The sequence below is a fragment of the Protopterus annectens genome, chromosome 2.part1 (assembly GCF_019279795.1).
Source record: "Protopterus annectens isolate FY-2018-M chromosome 2.part1, PAN1.0, whole genome shotgun sequence".
NCBI classification, from domain to species: Eukaryota; Metazoa; Chordata; order Ceratodontiformes; family Protopteridae; genus Protopterus; species Protopterus annectens.
Genome location: NC_056729.1, coordinates 930,909,980 through 930,934,190, shown reverse-complemented (window position 1 = coordinate 930,934,190; position 24,211 = coordinate 930,909,980). Strand labels below are relative to the sequence as shown.

The 24,211-nt window shown below is 43.5% G+C and overlaps 1 protein-coding gene across 1 annotated transcript in view; it reads right to left on the bottom strand.

The window, feature by feature from the left end:
• Positions 1–24,211, bottom strand: part of NEK1 (NIMA related kinase 1) — a gene marked incomplete in the record, with an annotated part of 3,475,820 nt that overhangs the window by 3,253,808 nt on the left and 197,801 nt on the right. The window contains 1 exon segment of the mRNA XM_044062568.1: positions 14,711–14,807. Within this exon segment, the coding sequence (XP_043918503.1) occupies positions 14,711–14,807 (97 nt within the window).

The following is a 24,211-nucleotide window of genomic DNA, read 5'->3' as shown; positions in this document are numbered from 1 at the left end:
CATGTCTGCGAATGACTGCCCCTGTCATAGCTGCCCTACATGAAGCTTCCAGTGCATCATATCCACACTGCCGAAAGTGATTGCTGACTTGCTGTGAGTTATGTACAGCTTCCTGCAAAGACTTCCTGTCTAAAGGGTCAGGAGAGGTCAAAGTTTTCTGTAAATCATCTAACAGGTAATACTGATATTGTAACATATGAAAAAGGCAATTCAGAGCTCTCATAGATAAAGTGGTGGAGGTGTACACCTTTTTCCCCCATCTCTCTAACAATCTAGCTTCCCTGTTGGAAGGCAAGGGATTTTTTAGAGGTGGAAGCTAAAACACCTTTAGGTCCCTGAGAAATAGTTTCTAAATCCACAGTATGGGCCCTGAACAAATGGGAATGTGTGTCTGGGACCCTGTAATATCTGTCTGGCTTGGCTGGTGCAGGAGGAAGGGAATCAGGGGTAACACTGGAGTCAGAATATAGATCATCCAAAACATCAAGCACAGGAGGAATAGCTAAGGGCCTGTGCTGGGGCTTTTTAAGGAAGGTTCGAAGGCGCTTTCTGGAATCAGAATATTCCTGGCCTTGCCACTTGAAATGTTCCCTCATGGTATGCAGAACTTCCCCAAAAGAAATATCCTCAGGAGGGGAGGCCGAAGGGATGGAATCCTCTGCATCCGAGTCCTCATAGGTCTGAATGAGGTCTTCCTGGCCCTCGGAGTGGATAGAGTCTTCATCTGTAGGGATAGGTTCAGAGGGATCAACCCGGGGCCTCTTATGTGGAGGAGGCTGGAATGCTCTCTCAGGATGGGCCTGTGAACCTCTAATCATGGAAATTAAGTCTGCGGCCATAGACATGATTTGTGCCTCAGGAGTAGTTTGAGGCAAGGTTTTTGCTGTAAGGTGCTTAGTCTTGCTGGCTGCCTTAGCCCGGGTGTAGGCCTTAATAGACATGGCCATAGGAGGCCTGGCAGCTCCACGTGCAGGAGTGACTTTATCTACAGCAATGGTCTCTGGCATTTCCTCGGTTTCAGTATCCGGAGGAAAATCTATAACTGGCGTCGGAGTGGTATCTGGTATCGGAGTCGTTGGTATTGCGGTGTCTTCGGTTCGGAGCGGTGGAATAACAGTCTCAGAGGGAACTGGAGAACTCGTGGTAGGTTTTGGCGTGGAGTCGGTGGTAGACGCGGGCCGAGGATGTCGGTCCCGGTCTTTTCGTTTCTTGGGCGTTTGCGATGTCGGAAGCTCCGACGGCATTGTATACGCAAATTTTTTGCCGAAAAAGTCTTCAGCGAACTCCGCCCGGCGCCTGAGAGTGTGCTTGTTGAAGCGAGCACAGGCGACACAGGCCGAGATGTCGTGGTCTGGGCCAAGGCAAGGAAGACAGTAAGAGTGGAAATCCTTATGAGGTATTTGTTTACCACAAGACAGACAATTATTAACTTTTTCAGTAATTTCTGACATCGGCTGAGGCAAGAAAAGGTCCCCAACGGGGTACTTAGCTTTTTTGATGACTTCGGATTCGAAGAGTATAGGAGCTGACCGACCGGCACTTGCGAACTGCTTCTGCTTCGGGCACCGCGCGGCAAGAAAGACTGAAGAAAATGGCGTCGGCTGATGCTTATGTACTCCAGCCTCACTGACGTCGGAGAGAAATGCGACATCAGCCGACGTCGGACCCAGACTTTGGAATCCGGCCGACCGAGGGCTGCCTGAGGCAGGACAACCCATATGTTATGATTGCAGTTGCATTCTTGAAGGACATCTGTACTATGTTCATCGTGCATACAGCTGCAGTCATAACAGATGGGTAGAATCCCAAAGCTAAGAAAAGGGTGGTAGGCACTAGGTGGAACTAGGAGGCGCCAAAATGCCCTGCAAGACTGCAGTGGCAAAACCTGCTCTAGATTTGGAGTATAATGGTAGGTTGTAGTGTTTGGAGAAGGTATGCACAGAACTCCCAAGTGGCTGCTTCCAAAATATCCTTGGTAGGAACTCCTCTGAGGAAGGCTGCAGAGGTGGCTGTGGCCCTGGTGGAATGAGTTCTAATGCCTGTAGGTACAGTTTTGCCATGAAAGGAATAGCAAAAGCGTATGCAGTGGGCTATCCATTTTGAGATTGTCTGTTTGGAAATTGGTTTTCCTTGAGCTCCTACCGCATAGGCCACAAAGAGCTGTTCTGATTTTCTGAAAGGTTTTGTTCTGTCCAAATAATAACGCAGTAGCCTGTGGATGTCCAAGGAATGTAGTAATCTCTCTCTCCTTTGTTTTGAGGATTGGGATAAAAAGTAGGTAAATGTATGGCCTGATTTAAAGCTACCCTGGATACCACTTTAGGCATAAAGGACGGGTTGGTTCGTAAGGAAACTCTGTCCTGATGGAAGATGATAAAAGGCTGAACAGCCATGAGAGCCTGTAGTTCTGAAACTCTACGAGCTGAAGTGATAGCCAGAAGGAAAGCTGTTTTCCAGGACAAATATTGCAAATCTGATGAGGCAGCTGGCTCAAAAGGAGGCAAAGTCAGTTTTTCCAGAATGAAATTGAGATCCCAAGCAGGTATTGGTTGTTTCCTTGGAGGTCTTAAATTCTTAGCCCCTCTGAGGAACTGTCTTAAAAGAGGGTGAGAGAATAAAGGAGGATCTGTGTTGTATTCTGCAGAAATGGCTGAGGCATGGATTTTGATGGAGGAGAACGAAAGTCCACTGCTTAGCAGTTCAGCCAAATATTGTAGTATTTTAGGTAAATTCAGTTTTCCAGGGTTCTGGCCCTTTGTCTCATTCCAGACACAAAAACGTTTCCATTTTGAGGAGTAAGCTTTTCTAGTTGATGGCCTTCTGGCCTCCAAAATGACATCCTGCACCTCCTTGGAGAGTAGGGCCTGCTGTGATGCTAAGGAATCTTCCATGCGGCTAGATTGAGTGTTTTTAGCTGACTGTGAAGAGTTTTGAAGCTGTGCCGAGTCAGAAGAAGAGGCATTAGAGGCAGGGTCCATGGAGGGGAATGCGTCAGGCTCTTCAGGAGTGGGTACCAGTGTTGCCTTGGCCAGTCCGGAGCAATGAGGATCATCTTTGATCTGTCTGCTCTGGTCTTCAATAGGACTTTGGGCAGCAGAGGAAGAGGCGGGAAGGCATAAACCGTCATTGATGTCCAACTGAAAAAGAGAGCGTCCACTCTCCAGGCCTTTGGATGGAAGATCCTCGAGCAGAATTTTGTCAATTGATGATTTTTGTGGGAGGCAAAGAGATCTATGTCTGGCCTTCCCCATTCTTGTATTATTTCTTTAAAAACTTTTGGATGCAACTTCCATTCGTGTGGATCTGTCATATTCCTGCTTAGGTTGTCTGCCAGCGTGTTTTCCTTGCCTGGCAAGTACTGTGCTTGTAGTTCCATTTGTAAGTCCATGGCCATGTTCCAAAGTGACATGGCCAGTCTGCATAGGGGATAAGAATGTGTTCCTCCCTGCTTGTTTATGTACCACATAACTGTGGTGTTGTCCGTTCTCATCAATAGTTGACCTGGTTGTAGAAGGCCCTTGAAAGCTATAATAGCATTTATTACTGCTAGCATTTCTTTTTGATTGATGTGAAGGTGCTTTTCTTTTTTGAACCATTTGCTCTGAATGCACCGGTCTGTCATGTGCGCCCTCCAGGCGTAGTCCGAGGCGTCTGTTGTGATGGCTTGATTTGCTTGAGGCTTGCTGAATGGAAGACCTGTGTTTGTTTGACATGCTTGAGCCCACCACAGAAATTCCTTTTGCAGACATGGAATTAGTGGTATTATTGTTTCCAAACTGTTGCTGTGTTGAGACCATATGTTTTTTAGGTACCATTGTAGTTTTCTCATATGCAGCTTTGCACATGGGATTAGTAAGATGCAAGATGCCAGGAATCCCAGAGCCTGCATGATTTTCCTTGCAGTCAGCCTGTTGTAATTTGCCAGTGTTCTGAAATATTGAATTAGTTGCCCCTGCTTCTCTGGCGTGAGGTAGGCCATCTGGGTGTTTGTGTCCAAATTGGCACCCAGGAAAATTATAATCTGAGAGGGTATTAGCCTTGATTTCTCTTTGCTGACTGTGTATCCCACAGAGTTTAATAACATTATTACATAAGCCAGATGTTTCAGAAGAATGCGCTTGCTGTCTGCTTGGATCAGGCAATCATCCAAATAAGGGTATATTTGTATCCCTTGAAGTCTGCAGTAGGCAATTACTGATGCCAGGCCTTTCGTGAATACTCTGGGCGCAGTAGATAAGCCAAAGGGCAATGCAGAGAATTGATAATGGGTTGAACCTGCAAGAAATCTGAGGTATCTTCTGCAATTTTGTCTGATTGGGACATGCAGGTATGCCTCCTTGAGGTCCAATGTTAGCAGCCAAGACTCCTTGCCCAGCATGGGAAGAAGTTGCTGTAGAGTGAGCATCTTGAATTTTGGTGCAGTAGGAATGTGTTTAGGATGGAAAGATCCAAAATAGGTCTCCAATCTTTTCCCTTCCTTGGCACCAGAAATAGCCTGGAATAAAAACCTTGACCTTGTTCGTGTAGGTACCTCTTGAATAGCTTTCATGTTTATAAGATCTGAAATTTGCTTTTGTGCCTCTGCCCTTTGATTGTGTGGCAGGTTTGGCATGCCTCATTTTTGGAAGGGTATGAAAATGGAATTTGTAGCCTCTGTTTATAATGTCCAGGATCCATTTGTCCTTTGTGACAACATGCCAATTTTTTGAGAATAGTGCCAGCTTTCCTCCTAAGGGGGCTGCCATTTGAGACCTGGCTGGCCTGCAAAGGGGAAAGTCATTGGGTCTGCTTTCTGAAAGATTGTGAGTTGTCCTCACCACCTCTTTGTGTAGGAGCTTGCCACTGTCTGCCTCTGTACGATCCTTGTGATTGTCCTCTGCCCCTCGGGCGCCTGTATCTGCCTCTTTGGGGTCTGTCTGTGGCAGGAAAGAACCAGTTTTTGGAAGGCCAATTTCTACTAAAACGTGGGGGTTGAACCTGCAGAAATTATTTCACAGTTTGCATTGATTTAGCTTTTTCCTCCATTTTCCGTAATACTTCCTCAGCATTTGCCCCAAATAGTACATCCTTTTGAAGAGGGGCATCTAGTAATTTAGCTTTGACATGATCAGGCAAGGCTTGTTCTTTGAGCCAGGCATGCCTACGAATGACTGAGCCTGTAACAGCAGCTCTACATGAGGCCTCTAGAGCATCAAAACCACATTGTAAGGTATGTTTACCCACTTGTTCTGCACTATGCATCAAATCCTGCAACTCCTTCAAGTCTGGTTGTTCAGGTTGTGATATTTTACTTTTCAATTGAGATAACAGAAACTGTTGGTATTTTAGCATATGAAACTGACAGTTTAAGGCTCTCATGGTTAAGGTAGCCAAAGTATATACCTTTTTTCCCCACCTTTCTAAGGATCTTGAATCTCTCTCGGAAGGCAGTGGATTTTTGGCAATGGAAGCCTTAACTCTCTTGGGCCCCTGTGAGATGGTTTCTAGGTCAGCAGCATGGCTTTTGTAAAGAAATTGGTGCGGGTCAGGAACCCTGTAGTACCTGTCAGGCTTAACTGGAGCTGGAGGTAGAGAGTCCGGGTTAAGGCAGGCCTCCGAGTAAACATCATCTATGATGTCCAAAACAGGAGGTATAGCCAGAGGCCTGTGTTGGGGTAACAAAAGAAATTCCCTGAGCCTTTTCTTGGAATATGAATAATCCTGGCCTTCCCAGTGGAAGTGTTCCCTTAAGGTATGCAAAGTTTCCCCAAATGAGTAATCCTCAGGGGGGGATACAGAAGGAATAGACTCCTCTGCATCAGAGTCTTCAAAAGGGGAGTAAGACTGTTCCTGATCATCAGAGTGTTCTGAAATAATGGAGCCCTGATCAGAGGAGGGGGAATCTTCCTCCACTCTGGGCCTTTTGTCCGGAGGTGGCTGAGAACCTCTGATTAGAGTAATTAAATCCTCAGCTATTTTAAGCATATGTTTCTTAGGCATGGGGCCTGGAGATGGGCCCTGCGTAGCTGGTCTTTTAGGGTGCATGGATGCTTTAGACTTGGTGAAAGCCTTGATGGAGAAAGAAGAGGAAGGCCTGAAGACACCTTGAGTGGAGGTGGACCTGTCCACATTCTGTGTTTCAACGCCAAGAGTGGCTTCAGTATCTGTAGTCGGGGTGTGGGCCGAGGAGCCTGCGACCTCGGGTACAGGAGACACCGCCAAAGAAGTGTCGTCGGTAATCAGGGGCTGTGTAGGCACCTCACTGAGAACCGGACCACATGTAGTCGGCTTTGGCGTGGTGTCGGTAGAGGCCGCGGACCTCGAGTGTCGGTCCTTGTCTTCGCGGTTTTTAGACAAAACCGGAGTCGGAGTATCCGACGACATGGTATAGTTAAATGCTTTCCCAAAAAAATGCTGGGCGAACACCGCCCGACGCTTAATAGTGAGTTTGTTGAAGGTAGCACAAAAGTGACAGACCGAGACGTCGTGGTCTGGGCCTAAACAAGGTATACAGAGGGAATGGAAATCCTTATGCGGTATTTGCTTCCCACAAGAAATACAATTATTAACTTTGTCTGACATCGGTCTGAGGCAAGAAAAGTTTCCCCAACGGGGTACTTAGCTTTTAAGAAGACTTCGGTTTCCAAATTTTTCGTAATCTCAGGAGCTGGCTGACCGGCACTTGCGAACTGCTTCTGCTTCGGGCACCGCGCGGCAAGAAAGACTGAAGAAAATGGCGTCGGCTGGTTCTTTTATACCCCTGTCGCACTGACGTCAGGGAAGAAGTGACGACAACCGACGCCGGACCTAGACTTTGGAATTCGGCCGACCGAGGACCCGCCTGACGGCAGGAGAACCCATCTGTTATGACTGCAGCTGTATGCACGATGAACACCAGACAAATCTGGGTTTTGTAAAACAGAATTGGAAACAGTTGCACACCTCATTGCTGGTTGTGACATACTAATGGCAGGAGGACTGTTCACTGAAAGCATAATTATGTGGCAAGACTGTTGCACTGGGGATTGTATTGGTATTGATTGGTATTGAATTGGCTGAAAAACACTGGAAACATGAGCCACAAAGCATCAGAAAATGATTAAGCCTACATCACATGGGATCACCCATTACCAACAGTTCAAAAGACAGATGCTAGAAAACTGGATACAGTGGTCCATGAAAAGAAGACAAAAGTATCAGTGATGACTAAAATCACCGCACCCAGTGACTACAGTGCTTCTGTACAGAGACACAAAATCATAAAATATCAGGATTTGCAGGCAAAAATGAGAACAATGTGGAAGAAAGATACCTAGACAGTTCCAATAGTAGTAGGAGCAAGGAGTCTTATAAAAAAGAATCTACAATCGTATTTAGATACTTTACCAATACATGCAGACCTGTACAAACTGCAGGAGGAGTAATTACTGTGTATAATGCAGGTGCTGCGAACAGCACTTCTGGCTGACAAAGACTGAAACAATACTAATTTCATGAAAGTCAATCACACTCCTATTTAGGAATAGGGTCCATTCCCGTCATGGTATTAAAAACCCAAAAGACTTGGAGAAATAAAAAAAAAAAGTGTGTGTGTGTGTGTGTGTGTGTGTGTGTGTGTGTGTGTGTGTGTGTGTGTGTGTGTGTGTGTGTGTGTGTGTGTCGGGTAAAGTTGGAAATTAATTTGTCCATCAACAGATTCATTATTTTGCCACGCTCGTTTTATGTGGTACCATTAACTACAAAGTTCAGCACATTGCTGTGCGTTGTCCTTGAGGTTTCTGAAATAGTTGTAGAAGGCCTTATGGTCATCTTTCACCTGGGAGGATTCTTAACCACAAAGTTGGCTTTACTTGATCTAATTAGCCCTCTTAGTTTCCTATTACTTTTAGAGAGTTTTTATTTTTATGGGAGCAACCCTTCCTTACTTTACCATATTTTTCCCCTTGTTGTATATCATGTTTAATTTATAATGTCACCAAAAGAGTTTGTTTCTGGGGCTAGTTCAGGGCTTACTTCTTTTAGGTACAGCAGCCTCTATGCAGCCACTGACATGGCTGCACAGAGTCTGAGAGCAATTCAGCATAAGGTGCTGTGTTCTTGTGGTTTGGAGGGGCACTGAATTTTGACAAACCATCACTTAACAGGTAATACACCTTGGAATAGCTTCCTAAAATGTTACTGGTTTCAATAAGATTACAGAGTTGAATTTTGATTTCAAAGGAGCCAGCTTCATGATCAGACCATACCAGGCAGGAAGACACATTTGCGGGTGGGCAGCTTTCTCCCACATTTGTGAGCACAAGGTCCAGTATGCTGGAGCCTCTAGTGGGTGTACTCACCATCTGGTCAAGGGTGTTTGTATATACAAAGTCCAGGAATCTCTGTGTCTGCAGATCTGAAGCTGTGTAGGATTCACAATTTACAAAGTGGCAATTAAATGCTCCCATGAGCAGTGCATTAGGTTGGAGAGTAAGTGTCTACAGTAGGTCTCAAGTAAGCATTGTGAGCTTATTGAGACAAGGAAGATTACCTACAACTGGCTAGGACAGCGTATAGGATTTTGTCTGTGGTGATCTACATGTGAAGGAACTCCCAAGATGTCATTCTATCTGACCACCCTGTACATATGCTTGTTACTGATATATGTATTGAGACACCTCCACATTTAGCCCTTGTCTGTGCAGCTACTGGTCTAAAAGTGTGGAAGGCACTGAAACCTTGCAATGCAGGGGTACTCTGATGCTTTACACCATGTCTTAGTAACTGCACAGGTAACTATATTCTCGAGTGCGAGGAGGGCTTGGCAGGAGTGTTGTTTTTAATTTAGATTCCTGGCATTGAGCATCAACACCTTGAGGTACTGTTGAGCTGACTTTATGTTGGTAGGTTTGTCAATTTAGCATAGCCAAAATAAAGGCACTACGGGGGCGGACAAGGCCTTAGCCAGTATTCAAAAGCCTGGAGGGGAAAGGTGCAGACCCACCTTTGGCAAAGCAATGTGGTCTGTGTAACTGATCATCCCAAGCTGACAAACAATGGATCCCTTTTGAATGACATCAGAAAGACAGCCAGTTGTAGAACTCATCCATTTTTTGCTCATACTGTGCTATCATCCTCTGTGATAGTAATTTGCTGCTCAGTGCCAGGCTCATACAAGCTGAGACACAGTCCGAAAGCTCCATAATGTCTCCCTTCTTATAGCCCAGGGAGGTATAGCTCAGGTCATTTACACCAGCATGGACTATAATGGAATCATACAGGTACTTTTGATGTAATGACTTGCAGAGAGTAGCCAAGAGTAAGTTGTCCACACTTTGGAAACTCTCATTCCTTGCAGTCTCTGGCTTGCTCAGACTATATACTGCCTCAGATAGATAGTTTTAGAAATGCAAAATAGTCCTGAATAGATGATGGTCTCCTACCCAAAAGTGTAGGTATGTCCTTGGCAATCTTTATGTGAAAGCAGGCATCTTGGATGTTCAACCAGCTTACCCTGTCTCCCTGGAATGCATGGAAAGGACTACACTGTGACTATACAAAAGATTTGTTCAGAAATAAAAGTGCTGTGGCTGTTTAAATCTAAAATGGATCCAAGATCCTTCATTTTCTTTGGCACTAAAAAGAGCATTCAGTAATAGCCCGATGGTTCCTGGTCTGGACAGACCTACTGGATGGCTCGTTTTCCAGAAGGGTGGTGACCTCTTTTCTTGCTGCACTTTTTTTGATGAAGAGAGATGTCATCAAGATGGAGTGGACAGAGGGGGGATCAAAGGGATTGTGTAACCTCTGGATTACTACTGCTCTTATCCACCTGCCCTGTTTGGTAGACAGACACATAAAAAATTGAAGTGAAGGGACAGACATCTCCCAGCTGCCTCTGCAGTGGGACAGACAGGCAAAGCCTCAGGAATTCTGCTGCTGCCCACTAAAAGGACTACAGTTACCCGGTTATCCCACTCTCTGCCTCTCAGGTAACACACTAGTTTTGGTTTCTTTCTAATTTTGTTTTCATTTCTGCTGGACTCAACTGAAACACAGCTGGCATGGACTCCTTTGTGTCCTGAAAAAGGGATGCTGGGGAGTTTGAAATCTAACATCAATATCTGCACTAATTTTATCTTCTTCCTCCACATTATCCAGGTTTGATCTGATGACTGGTCCAAAAGAGAGGAACCCAGAAAAAGTAACTAAATGTTGTGGTACATTAAGCAAATTCTGTAAGATGAAGCAAGGCATGCAGGGGCATGGTAATACCAGAGACTGCAACATGGGCTGAGCCTTCAGCAGAGTTTTATGCCAGTCCCATGATGTGGTTTAAGACAGAAGAAATATATATCAAGTACGACTCCAATGTTCGTTTCCAACACTCCACCTGGCAGCTGAGCCAGTGTCTAGTACATTTTCTCAACCAGATTTTTCTGGAACAGAATGACACTATACAAGGTAGTATATGGCCTTTGGGGAAAATTTAACAAACACACTTCTGAAAATGGACTGCATCATAGATTGTCTGTGATGGGTAGTGGACAGCCAGGCTCTGCACAACTGGTACACCTTTGCAAAAGCTGCTCATAGATTAGAGAATCAGGCTTGACCCTCCGGTGAGGGGTTTCATCCTTAGGGGGCTAGAAAATCCTGTTTTTTCTCTCTCTCTATGTTGGGGTCGCACTAATTGTTTCACATGCCATACACATGATAACTTTCAACCTTTTTCCCTTTCATCAATGAGAGAACTATTCAAGAAGATTGCTGGGAGGCCTTTTGCAAAGCTACCTCACCCTCTGTCTTATCACTTTAGATTTCCCTGAAATAGGGGTTATATAATAGAGATGGATAGGAATCTGCATCCTCCTTGTCAGTTTTATCTGGTGGGGAAGACTGTGTGCCTCCACTTGCACACGTTTTCTGACCATCATAGGAGATTAAGGGTCCAAGAAAGAAAAACAGTTAAGGCCTTAAGTTGTGGTGGGGCACTGTGTGCATCCTTAGGACCCTCTGTCATGCTTTTTAACAAATGGAAAAGCCATTTACTAAAGAAACTAACATCTGAGGTAAGCCACACATGGAAGGCAACCACTACAGGAGGTGTATACAATACCAGCACAGATGCTGGTTCCAATATTGTGCTCAACACCAAGAACAGTGATAAAGGCTTTGTACACTGATATTGCCCGCAACTCTGAGAAGGCTGAAACTTGGCCTAACTCCATGTGACCAGCAACAAAGGCTTTGTGCACTGATATTGCCACCAACTCTGAGAATGCTGACACTTGGCCTAACCCCACCAAGTGACCATCACCCCACAATGGCCCTGACAGGTCTCCCAACAACTGCCTAAAACATCATCAGACTCAATGCGTCAAAAGGCATTAAATATCTGTAGCTCAGCTGACAATAGAGTCATTGATGAAAAAACCTGGGGCCCGAGGTGAGGAGAGTAGCTGATGTTGACAAGTTGCCTATATCCACAGTACCAGGGTAATATCAAGATTATCAGGATGATGTACCAGGAGAGAATGAGAAAAAGAACAGATCTCTGTCTGCTATGGAATCTGTTTGGGATGAGGTCAGAGAAATCTGTTGAGGCAGAAAAGTGGTCTTCAAAAACATGCAGGAGTCAAATCTGGTACAGAAAAAGAAGACAGTCTTGCAGAAATTGGTATATCAGTAAGGATGTGTCAGGGAGACTTCTTTGTGTGATACTGAAATCAAATTTTGTGATTTAGTCAATATGGGGATGAATTCTTGGCAAAACTGTAAAGAAACAGCAAGAACCACTCTCCCAATTTCTGATTTTTTTATGTGGTTCGAGGACTGTACGCAAACATTAAAAAAAAGGATCCCCAATGGAGTACTTAGCTTTAGAAGACTTCAGCTTCAAATCGTTATACGAAACTCAGGTAGCGGCCAACCGGCACTCGTGCGAACTGTTTCTGCTTCGGGCTCCATGGCAAGAAAGACTGATGTAATGGCGTCAGCTGCCTTACTTTATACTACTCATGACCTGACGTCAGCCCTGAAGCGACAGCAACTGACGCAGAAACACTAAGTCTCTGGTATTCGGGCCGGCCGAGGGTTACCCTGGCAGGGATAACCCAAATGTGATGACTGCAACAGTGAAACACGAAGAACATCCCTGATTTGTCAGGATTACGCTTCTATTGATGTTTTTGAAGTATGGGGAGTTAAAAGTAATAGCAATGAGTGATACTTCTGAGGTAAATATCGAGGGCTTCTTTTTACAATCTGTAAGGTGTTAGAAGTAAAATGCTGCACAGATTTCACATTTATGAACATGTTATTCAACCAAACACTACAAAACACTGCAAATACTTAGTCTGAGGAGGAATCTTGTTACAGCACTAACACAAAAAGTTCTATCCATGGCCAGTTTAGCAGGAGAACACTTCCAATAACAGTAAATGCACATTACACAATGACTGTCCATTAATATTCAAAAAGTAGCACGCTGATTGGTCAGCCCAACCAGCATGCCAGTTGTAAATCTGAGCATATACCAATGGAAAAAAGGTCTGGTCGGCCAGAATTTTTTCCATTAATAAATGCCATTTCACTTTTCTTTCACTTAAAGAAAAAATATATATAAATACTACTAACGTGTTTTTACATCCTGATCAAAAGAAAGAATATAAATTTAATATATATGCAACCTGTAGTTCAGAACACAATTTATTCAGCTTCTAGCAGGGAAAATAGACAGAGCCCTGCGGAATCGCACAAAAGAATATGTTTACCATATTAGTAAGGGCAGCCAGAATAGTGCCCTTTCTAAACATGTCTTGGAGACAGATTTGACACACACATTTTTATTTATAGCTATTGGTAGAGTGTTTGAGAGTGCCAGATGTGGTGATATCAGAAATAGTACTGAACAACTGGAAGCCAAATGGATAATCAGGCTCAGAAGCAACTATGGGCATGGGCTGAATGACAGGGTCCCCATTAAACTTGAACTAAAGAGTAGGCGCTTACACAGATGAAGTAGCAGTTCTTTGTATAGAGTATCTGTGTAGCTACTGTTTTAAAATGAGTATAAACTCATATTAGATATATTGTTTTTATTAATTTTATATGTTTTTTAGTGTGCATAATGTTATGTATTGTTAGGACCGTGTCCCTTTTAGAGTTAAGTGAAATGTATCATATGATTTGTTAGAGTATTTAATGCAGTCTTTTTTATTCTTGTTTGTATCTGATGAAGCAGTATAACCTGCGAAAGCGCTCATATCTTTGTGAATAAAGATATTTGAACTGGAGCAGTCTGCCATTTTTGGGTTCACCTGTGTACTTGGAATTGTTTGCTTGTTTATTTTATGTGAGCCTGAAACTTGGAGAATCGTGGCAGTTTGCATTTTTTACTAAAGAAAAAAAATAATAAACTTACAAAACTGAACACTTGAAACCAAGGAGGGAGATGGGACATACAAAAATAAAAGAATAATCAGGTACGTTATGCAAAACTAGAGAAACGCACCTGATTACTTTTTTTTTTTTTTTTTATGCCCCATCTCTTCCATACCTTCCAAGTGTCCTAGTATCTCTTTTTAATTAAAAAAAAAAAAAAAAGCAACAACGATCTTCCTTTCTCTGTTTCTTTCCTATACACAGCAGCTGTCACACAGCACTGATGTACTGTGCAAGTGTGGGAACGAACGTCCTATACACATGCGCAGTACATAAAAAAAAAAAAAGGCAGCAGGATATCACAGGAAAATGGAAGAACACCACAGAGTAGTCATACAATGACATTTACGAAAAGTATTTTTTTTTCTTAAATAATGTCATTGTATAATAGCAATAATCGACATTGTGGTGTTTTATATTGTAGAATTACACATGGTTGTCTGTTTAATAACTCAGGCTTTGTCCTCGAGATTAAACCCCACCAACCTTGGGTAAATCTTCAATACACCAAACCCACTTCATCAGTTATTGCTATAATAAATCAAAAACATTTTTTTCAACAAGAAACAGAAAGAAAGTATAGGGAAAAATATGTCACTAACCTTAACAAAAGTATCAGGATGTTAAACAATACAGGAGGTATACTCAAAAACTCTGCAATTTTTTTTTTCCAGGAAAACTAAACCTGGAGCTTGAGGCCATTTCTCTGATGCTGTTGTTCACATTAGTGTTGCAAGAGACAGCTGGAGAAGGCCTCATGTGGTACATAGTTCTGCTCTCTTTATGAGAATTGGTCTCCTTATACTACAAGGTAATTTACCTAAAAAAACACAGAAGCCTACATTCTGTTACGGACATAACATACAGGTTTGTTAAGGTGTGGATGTTGCCTTCTGAATCTTGTGGCTTTTTCTGAAGAATACAGCAGCACCTGGCAAAGTACTTCGGGTGCACATTCCTTACCTTAATGTTGCCATTGTAAAAACTGAAAATTTACTAAATATCATCTGATACTTAAATACTGACTGGGGCTAAGACTGCTGTTCCACATACAGGATGACCTCTACTTTGTCTATAAGGCAATGTTTGATCCAGTTACACTTGAACATATATGTTTGGAGCATACCACTATGGGCTCTGGAAGGCCAGCACAAGACAGATTAACCTTGGACACTACCCTGCCATATCACAAAATGGCGTAAGCACAGCACATTTTAGCATGCTTGCAAAGCTACACCTAAATTAGTAAATGCGGCTCAGTGAAGCCACAAAGGCTGCAATCATTTAAAAGTATGTTGTCTCTTACCTTCAAATGACTCCCTGTATTGCACAATATTTGGGTGTTTCATATTTGCCAACATGGCAACTTCTTTTCTTGATTCATCACGCTCCTTGTTAGACATCTTCAAAAAGTAAAAATATCTGCGTGAAACCTTAAAGTCCTGAATAAGGGACATTTGTTGTCCACTGAACTATTTTAATGCCAAAAAAATCTGTTTAAAAGTATTTTAGCTGCAGTAAAGATAAATTACAACTCAAAACAGTAACACACTGTTAGCATACACATAAATCAATGTGTTGCAAATATTCACAGCACTGTGCATATGTCATCATAATGCAGGACCACTACAGACAGAAACTGAAAAAAAACATTTTAACCTGTCAAGAAGTTCTACACAGTCCAAACCTGGCGGCAGCACAATAAGTACTATGCTTAATTTCTCCAACATAACAGCAGATATGCTGCTGACATTGTACTGTTTTCTTGTAGAACTACTGTTTGCGCAAAGTACACTGTGAAGTCACAGATCTTGAGCTTATACTGCAATAATCTCTGTCAGATCACACCTCCATTTGCTCAAAAAGGAAGGGGTGAGCTCCTACCTTTTTCTAAAGATCTCAATTCCAGTTGTTTTATGTCTAGTACTATATTCACTACTTCTAATACAATTAGCTGAGATTTGATTTCCATTTTCTAGTAATTGATTTTTGGCATCAATTGGGTAGATAAGCGATGCATAATGTTTGCAAATGGGAGTGTGTCAGTATGGTTTGTGATGTAAAATGCTTGCAACTAGGACTGTACTGGTGTGGTTTGTTTTCATTTATATAAATGTATGATTATTAAACAATGATTTATGACAAACAAAGATGTTTCTTGTTTAAAAAGGGGGGGGCATGCATTGAATAATATACGTAATGTTGCTTAGGTTATAAGATATACAGCAGTATGTGTGAAGCATAACATTTGTTAATTTTAACTTGTTAATAAAGTTTGATTACTTCTATATAAATGTAAATGTGTCTATGTCACAAGTGATAATTCAATAAAGGTGTTTAAAAAAAAAAAAAAGAGTGGTGAGAAACACTACAAAGTTTAAGAATCCTTAGTGACAGATTTACTACGACTCTTACAGATTTCATTTCATTACAGAATGTGTAACAAGTAGAAAACAAATAAAACAGATAACACAGCCTTTTTAAAACAACGGAATTCAAGCTTTAGTCCTGTCTCAGCCAATTCCTCCCCATTTTACTTCCCTCAATCAAAGCTCAATTCCTAACAAAAGAAAATCTCAGTCAACTAGTTAACTTGTAAATGGCACAATACCTAACAAAAATAACTGTACCTGGTCCTGCCGGCAAAGCTGTTCATTTTTCTTCTTAGCAGCAGGTTCACAATACATTAAATAATAAGAAGTTATGTACCTACCATAACGTTCCATGTTAGTTGTCTTCTTCTCGCCTTCTTTCTTGCTGGATGGGTTCGGAGCCGATCCTCGGCTCTGACTCGGCCTATACTATAGCTCGAGAGCTATTTTTTACCAGCTCGAGGCAGCCCTATATCCCACAATACCATGCGCTAACTCCCCAGATCTCATTTGGCAGCTAACACATAGCATAGAATTTTTTGTTACCAACTAAAAAACAATATATATATATATATATATATATATATATATATATATATATATATATATATATATATATATATATATATATATAAACAGTCTCCCTGGCAATAGTAGTCATGATATGGGAACCTTGGAAAAAGGGGCAACATCATGAAATAGAAGGATCTCAGAACCTTCAAGTCTGTCTAGGCTAGGAGGCAAGAGGGGGGGACTCAGGAAAGAAGGCGAGAAGAAGACAACTAACATGGAACGTTATGGTAGGTACATAACTTCTTAATGTTAAGTTGTCATTCTCGCCTTCATTCTTGCTGGATGGGACAGCGTCCCTAGCACCTCGGTCCTGGGTGGCTCAACGGAACAGACTCCTGAGTACAGTGGAACCAAAGTCAGCTCTATTTCTGGAGGCTATATCCAGTTTGTAATGGGTAATAAAGGTATGTTGAGAAGCCCAAGTAGCTGCTGCACAAATGGCATCTAAAGGTAACCTTACTTGAAAGGCTGTTGAAGTTGATAGCGCCCTGGTTGAATGAGCCTTTGGTTTTGAAGGAAGTTGTTTATGTCTCAACTCTTAGACAAAGGTAATGATGGAAGCTAACCATCTGGAAAGGGTTATCTTTGAAACTGGAAGTCCTTTCCTCCCGTCAGCATAAGAAAGGAAGAGCTGTTCTGACTTACTGAATTGTTTTGTTCTGTCTAGATAATACCGCAATTGGCGATGAACATCCAAGGAATGTAGTTTCTGTTCAGCCCGGTTTGAATAATTTGGGAAGAAAACTGGCAAGTGAATAGTGTGATTCAGATTTGATTCAGAAGAAACTTTAGGTAGAAAGGAAGGGTTTGTTCTGAGAGCTACTCTGTCTTTATGAAAGACCAAATAAGGGGAACTGGTAGACAAGGCTTGAAGCTCTGACACTCTGCCGGCAGAAGTTATAGCCACCAAAAACAGAGTCTTCCAAGAGAGGAGCTTGAGAGAACAAGAGGCTGCAGGCTCAAAGGGAGGAAGAATTAGTGAAAATAACACTAAATTCGGGTCCCATTGGGGAGGAGGATCCTTAATGGGAGGTCTGAGTAAGAAAATGCCCTTGAGGAAAGCTTTACAGAGTTTATGGGACATAATACTGGTTTCCGAAAGTCCTACATGGAAATTGGCAATGGCCGCTAGTTGAACTCTGATAGTGGCTGCTGATGAACCTGCATGAAAAAGCTCTGCCAGAAAATCAAGAACTTTGTGAATTGGACCATGAAAAGGGTCTAAGGACCTAGCTTGTGCCCAGAAAGAAAAACACTTCCATTTGCTCGCATAAGTCTTCCTGGTATTAGACTTATGGGAGGCAAAAATAATGTCACGGACAGGAAGAGAAATGAAGGGAAGCCTGGCTATGGTTGGAAGTGGAGCAACCAAGCTGTGAGGTTGAGGGACTGAAGAGACTGGTGCAGCTTGCCCGTCAGATGGGTCAAAAGATCTGGAAATGGTTCCAGATGCCAGGGCTGTTCCAGAAGGTATCGATGCAGGAACGGAAACCATACTTGTTGAGGCCAGTAAGGAGCAATGAGGATCATTTTGGATCTCAATGCGGTTGCTTTCTGAATTAACTTTGGGATCAACGGAAAAAGGGGGAAAAGCGTATAGAATACCCCAAGGCCAATCGTGGACTAGAGCGTCTCTGGTGGGGTGGCCTGGTAGGGGGGGAAGAGAGTGAAGAATTCGAGGCACTTGCTGTTATAAGGTGTTGCAAAAAGGTCGCAGCAAGGCTGGCCCCACTTCTGGAAAATTCTCTCTACTACCGCTTGATTTAGAGACCACTCGTGAGGCATGAGAATTGTTCTGCTCAATCTGTCCGCTATGACGTTGGATCTCCCGGGGATGTGCGTTGCTATCAGAAACCGTTGAGAGGAGATTGCCCACTGCCAAAGTCTGAGTGCTTCTCGACATAGGGGGTAGGACTTGGTTCCGCCCTGCTTGTTTATGTAACACACTACGGACATATTGTCCGTTTGAACTGCTATAGTGCCCGTGGGAAGACAGTCCTGAAGGGCTCGGAATGATAAAAGCACTGCTCTCATCTCTAGGACATTTATGTGCAGGTGGCATTCTAATTGTTGCCACGTGCCCTGGACAGTCCTGTCCTGATAATGCCCCCCCCACCCGATCAGGGAGGCATCCGTTGTCACCATGGCAACTGGAGGGGGAAGAACAAAGGGTCTGCCCTGAAGAAGTTGAGGGGAGACCATCCACCAGGCGAGGTGTTTCTTGCAAGTCGGGGTTATCAAGATGTTGTGGGTCATAGGAAGTTGTTGGTAGGACCACTGAGAGAAAAGCATCCACTGAAGAATTCTCATGTGGAAGCGGGCTAAGGGAAGAAGGGGAATCGCCGCTGCCATGAGGCCCAATGTTTTCAGTACTAACTTGACTTGAACTTTGTTGGATTGAATCAGAAGGTGGACATTCTGCCGTATATCTATCACTCTCTGAGGTGTTAAAGTTGCAGACATTTCTGTGGTGTTTAACACGGCGCCTATGAAGTTTATACATTGACAAGGTGACGAAGGATTTTGCTAAATTTATGGAAATACCTAACCTGTTGCAAATGTGAATGGTGTAATCCCTGGTTATGATAAGATGCTGCTTGGTGGTAGCGGTAATGAGCCAGTCGTCTAAATATGGAAACATCTGGAATCCTTTTTGTCTCAGGTGAGCCGTGACCACTGCCAAACATTTGGTGAACACCCGGGGGGGCTGTGGTGAGACCAAAGGGCAGGGCTCTGAATTGGTAATGACTGGCTCCCAGCCGAAAGCAGAGAAACCTCCTGGAGCGCCTGTGTATCTTTATGTGATAGTACGCATCCTGTAGGTCTAACGAGCACATCCAGTTGTCTCTGCCCAAGAAGGGCAGAATGGACTGCAGCGTTACCATCCGAAATTTTGTCTTCTGCACAGATTTGTTCAGTCTGCTGAGATCCAAAATGGTTCTCCAGTCTCCTGTCTTTTTTGGTGCCAAAAAGAACCTGGAGTAGATTCCGGATCCTAGCTGGTCTGCTAGGACTGCCTGGATGACTCTTTTTTTTAACAGCTTTTCCATTTCCAGCTGTGCCTGACCCCTTTGTCCGGGTGGTACATCTGGGAGGGGTCTTGGCAATTGGTTTGGAGGGGAAATGAAGGGGATTTTGTAACCCTCGGATATAATCAACTGTACCCATTTGTCTTGTAAGAGAGATTGCCAGGCTTCCGGGTACAGAGATAATCTTCCCCCGACTGCCTCCGAAGGTGGACAGTCGGGCAGCTTCTCAGGGATGCTGAAAGGGTTGGTCAGGGAAGGACCCCCTGGAACCCTGGTTCTGTGGACCCCCTCTGCCCCTGGGGCGGTGTCTATTGTTGTTCCCCCCTGCCTCTAGGAGGAATTTCACCACGTGTGGCGGGCGCGACTCCCTGTGGTTTATGGAACCACATCTTTCCACCCCTCTGACCTTTGGGGTATGGTCTAGATGGGTGTGGAAAAATGGACTCCCATGGCAGAGAGAGTCTTACCATCTTGCTCGCACCTGGTGAGGGTATTCTTCACCTGAGGTCCAAACAATTCTGAACCATCAAAGGGGGTGTTGGTGAAGGACGCCTTGAGGGGATCAGCAAAATTACAGAGTCACATCCAGGCATGACGTCTCAACGCAACACCTGTGCCTGCGGCCCTACTCACTCCATCGGCTGCATAAGAGATAAGCCACATGGAGGAATTGGCAATGGAATTCAGGGTAGCCAGCTGGGAGTTAATCTTGTCCTGATACCCCACAGCAGAAGGATCCTGTACAGTTTCACCCAGTTCTTTGAGCAAATCTCTCTGAAGGCGGGTGAAATGACAAATAGTTCAGCGATTGCATAGCAAAGGTCGCTGAAGCAAATGTCCGCTTACCGTACCTGTCCATGGTCCTGGACTCTTTGTTAGGAGGATGAACAGGTACAGAAGGATCAGTTAATTCCTTCTTAGTGGCGGCTGCTACCACCATAGCATCTACCGAGACACCTTTGGTGAGAAATGTATTGTCCACCGGAGCAGAAATAAATTTTGAAGGCCTCCTAGGGGTAGGTTCCATGGAGTCAGGAGCTGCCCACGCCTTTCTGGCCACCACTTCCATCAGTGGATCGAAAGGGGGGGGGACACCCAGGAGGTGGAAGGGCGAGATCCAAAGGCATCAAGGTAAACTGACTCGTCCTTGGAGGGTTTGAGTGTGGACCAATTCCCCCTCTGTTTCAGGATCTCTAGTATGTCTGAAAAGGAGACATCTTCAGAGGGGGATCTGGGGGAGCCCTCCGACTCATCCAAGTCGGTGTCCGAGGTTACAGACTCAGGGGAGTCTACGTGCTTCCTCTTGCACTTTCTTTTCCTAGGTGGCTCTCCTGAAGCTTCAGGAGAGGCCTCGGAGGAGGATGAGACATCCAAAGTGGGTACCCTATGCGTTGGATCTCTGCTATCAGTTGCAAGAGGATGGCCAGAGACCGTAACAGGCACTGTGAAGGGAGGAACTGAAGAACCCAACCTTGGAGCGGACACTGGATCCAGCACGCTCCTCATCACCTCGAAAGCCGCCCTATCAGGCACCGAAGACAGTCCCGGCTCCGAAGACACCAGAACCACCCCCGGCACCGACAGAGAAGGCTCCGAGAATGATGTCACGGCCGAACTAACCAGAGCCGATGCTCCGAGAGGGAGAGCGGGGTTGGATAAGGGTCCGATGCCACTCTCCCCCTCGGAGCCGACAATGGAGTCTCGGCGCCCGGACTTCTCTACGGACGGTACCAATGAAGTTGGAGCCAACAACGCCGGAGCCGAAGGTGGAAGTATCGGCTCTGACGTGGGCAAGGTTACGGTTCCGACAAACTCCGGCTCCGAACTCGACTGGAGAGTCGGTGGAGGAATCGAAGGCGGCACCAAGGGAGCCACAGTCTGGTGAGATGGGCTTTGGAGTATTTGGGCCAGTGCCTGAGATTTTATGAGTCTACTGACCACCCTCTCAATATCGTGGTCGGAAAGCCTAGACGACCTGGAAGAATGAGTCCTATGACTCCGCTCCGATAGAAGGGGTGATCTTGGAGCCGATCGGATGGACTCTAATGATGGGGATATAGAGTGCTTGCGCGCTGATGTCGGCTCCGATACAGGTTTCGGAGCGGGTACGATCTTGCTCACATCGGCTATGACTGGAGCTGATGTCGGAGCAATCTCAGTTTGGCAAGCCCTCGACTCAGAAGCTGGAGCAGAGGGCTTGGCGGGCTTAGACGACTTCCCCGAGCCAGACTTGGACGGGGAGTCATCGGGCTTCAATAAGCCCCTCAAAATAAGTTTATTACGACGCTCCTGCAGGACTCTTGAACTAAATTCGTGGCAGACGGCACAAGAATCCTGCAGGTGCAAAGGTCCCAAGCAGTAGACACAAGAAGTGTGACCGTCTACTAAAACAAAAAAGTAGCCGAAACCTTGTACGGAACCACTGATATTTTAAGAAACGTGTACTGACGAATACACACTAAGAGATAAAATACAAGTACTTTAATAAACCATTTTAGCGCTTTCATCTCCAATCGAGACTTCTTCAGAAATAAAACAAAAGCACCAATTAAATACATTTATACACTAAATTGTGATGACATCACCATTAATTAATTTAAAAAGATATGACCAAAAATAAGTTTAAAAACATTCTTGTATAAACTACTGTTTTGCGTCCAATAAATTATTAACCACTAAATATCTGTTGTATAATATTTGTCATATACATAGATAAACTTTCACTTTACTTAAAAAATAATAATAAATAATTTAATAATAGATTTGAATACAAGAATAAACTTTAAAATTCTTAAATTGAAATCCATTAATTTCTATCCATATTATGTTTAATCTAATAAAACACCTTAAACTAATACTATTGAAAAACACACAATTAATCCTATATATTATTGGCTCTTTCTTGTAACATAGGTGCAAGTGATACATAGTCATTTAAACCTGGTGCAAACATAGCTGCCAATCTAAATTGCCACTGGCTCTCCTTTTTTAAAATGTTTTTCCAATCTCCACCTCTAGGGTTGATTTGTACTGTTTCCAGAATACCAAACACAAATTTATCAAATTTTGCACAAATAATGGAATGCCTGTATAATGCATTTGCAGTTTTTTTATTTTTTACATCATTTAAGTGTTCGTATATTCTGTTTTTTAACATTCGTTCAGTTTTACCTACGTAAAAATGCCCACTTGTCATGCACCAAGCCAAATATACTACCCCTCTTGTATTGCAATCGCCCTTTTTAAAATAAACTTTGCTCCCAATGTTGTTATTTAAAACTAATGTAGATTCCTTAGTAATGTATGGAGAATATTTGCACATACCACACTGCTCTGACAGCACGAGTCACACTTCTTGAATCCCGAGACATTAGTGTCTTTAGACATTGTTACCCTAAAGACAGTAACACAGTCAGCACATACACTCACTCGACTTTCACACCAAGGGGGAGTTAAGGGGCTGACTAAAACAACAACTCACACACACAATAATGGGGGAGAGTAAACAAAAATTAAAGGCCTGTAGGCCCGATTTAACTAAAGGGGTGGGTAGGGCTTAACGAAAAAAAATTGCTAATAGGTAATTAGGTAAAACAATATCGATAGGGAACTAATCTGAAAAAACTAACCTCAAGTTTAGAAGAATTTGCTGAAAATTTCTTTTACTGACCTGAGCCGGCAAAAAAAGGCAACCTCACAGCTAAGCGGCAAACGAGATCTGGGGAGTTAGCGCATGGTATTGTGGGATATAGGGCTGCCTCGAGCCAGTAAAAAATAGCTCTCGAGCTATAGTATAGGCCGAGTCGGAGCAGAGGATCGGTTCCGAACCCATCCAGCAAGAATGAAGGCGAGAATGACAACTTAACATTGCATTTATAAAATCAGGAGTATACATGGGTCTAAGTATCCAAGCTCCTGTTGCATATAGGGCTAATGTCCTGACTACGACTTAGGTGCCCAAAGTTTAATAAGGTGAGCATAACCTACAGAGATTCTGGTAGGGAGAATGGGCATCACATGGGGGCACAGCCAACTGCTGTCCTTCTGAAGAATGTGAACATGAGAACTGGGCGGTGCACCAAATCACCAAATTGGAGGTAACCTTCACTGAGCAATATGGGAAGGCACTGTGGCCCCTGTGGTGACAGTTCACACACCCCTACCCAGTAAATGGTTTTATGCTAATAGCAAAATGTACTCATTGCTGGGCTGCCAGAAAGACACAAGCAACCCGCAAGACTGCTTAAATGATGCCCACTGACCTCTCACCAGGCAGCTCTTGCCCTAGTAGGTCTAGGCAGAGCCCTACCACTAAGAAACAAATAGTCTTAAGCCAGAAATCTCAATGGTCAAGAGGTACAACAACAAAAAGCATATAGGTGAAAAATCAACCTTAGGAGTGTGCTTAGTCAAAATAAATAAATAAATAAATTTGATATATATATATATATATATATATATATATATATATATATATATATATATATATATATATATACATACATACACACACACACAAATACATATATACACACACAAAAACACACCATTATATATACGGGTCTACTTCAACCCATTGAAATTTCAGTTTGTCGAAACTAAAATAAGTGATCCAAGCTCAGCAAAAGTGCGCTTAAATGAAGATGCACTTTTGCAAAAAAAATCAACAAACCAACAAAAACAAAACACACACACGCACAAAAATGAAACAAACACATTTATGTGGGGGGGCAAGCTCCCCTGCACCCCGGCTACTTATATATACCAACTCCGAGATCAGACTACAGTGGGTGAAAGGGAATATTCCCTTATCCTCACTGTACTGCGATCTAT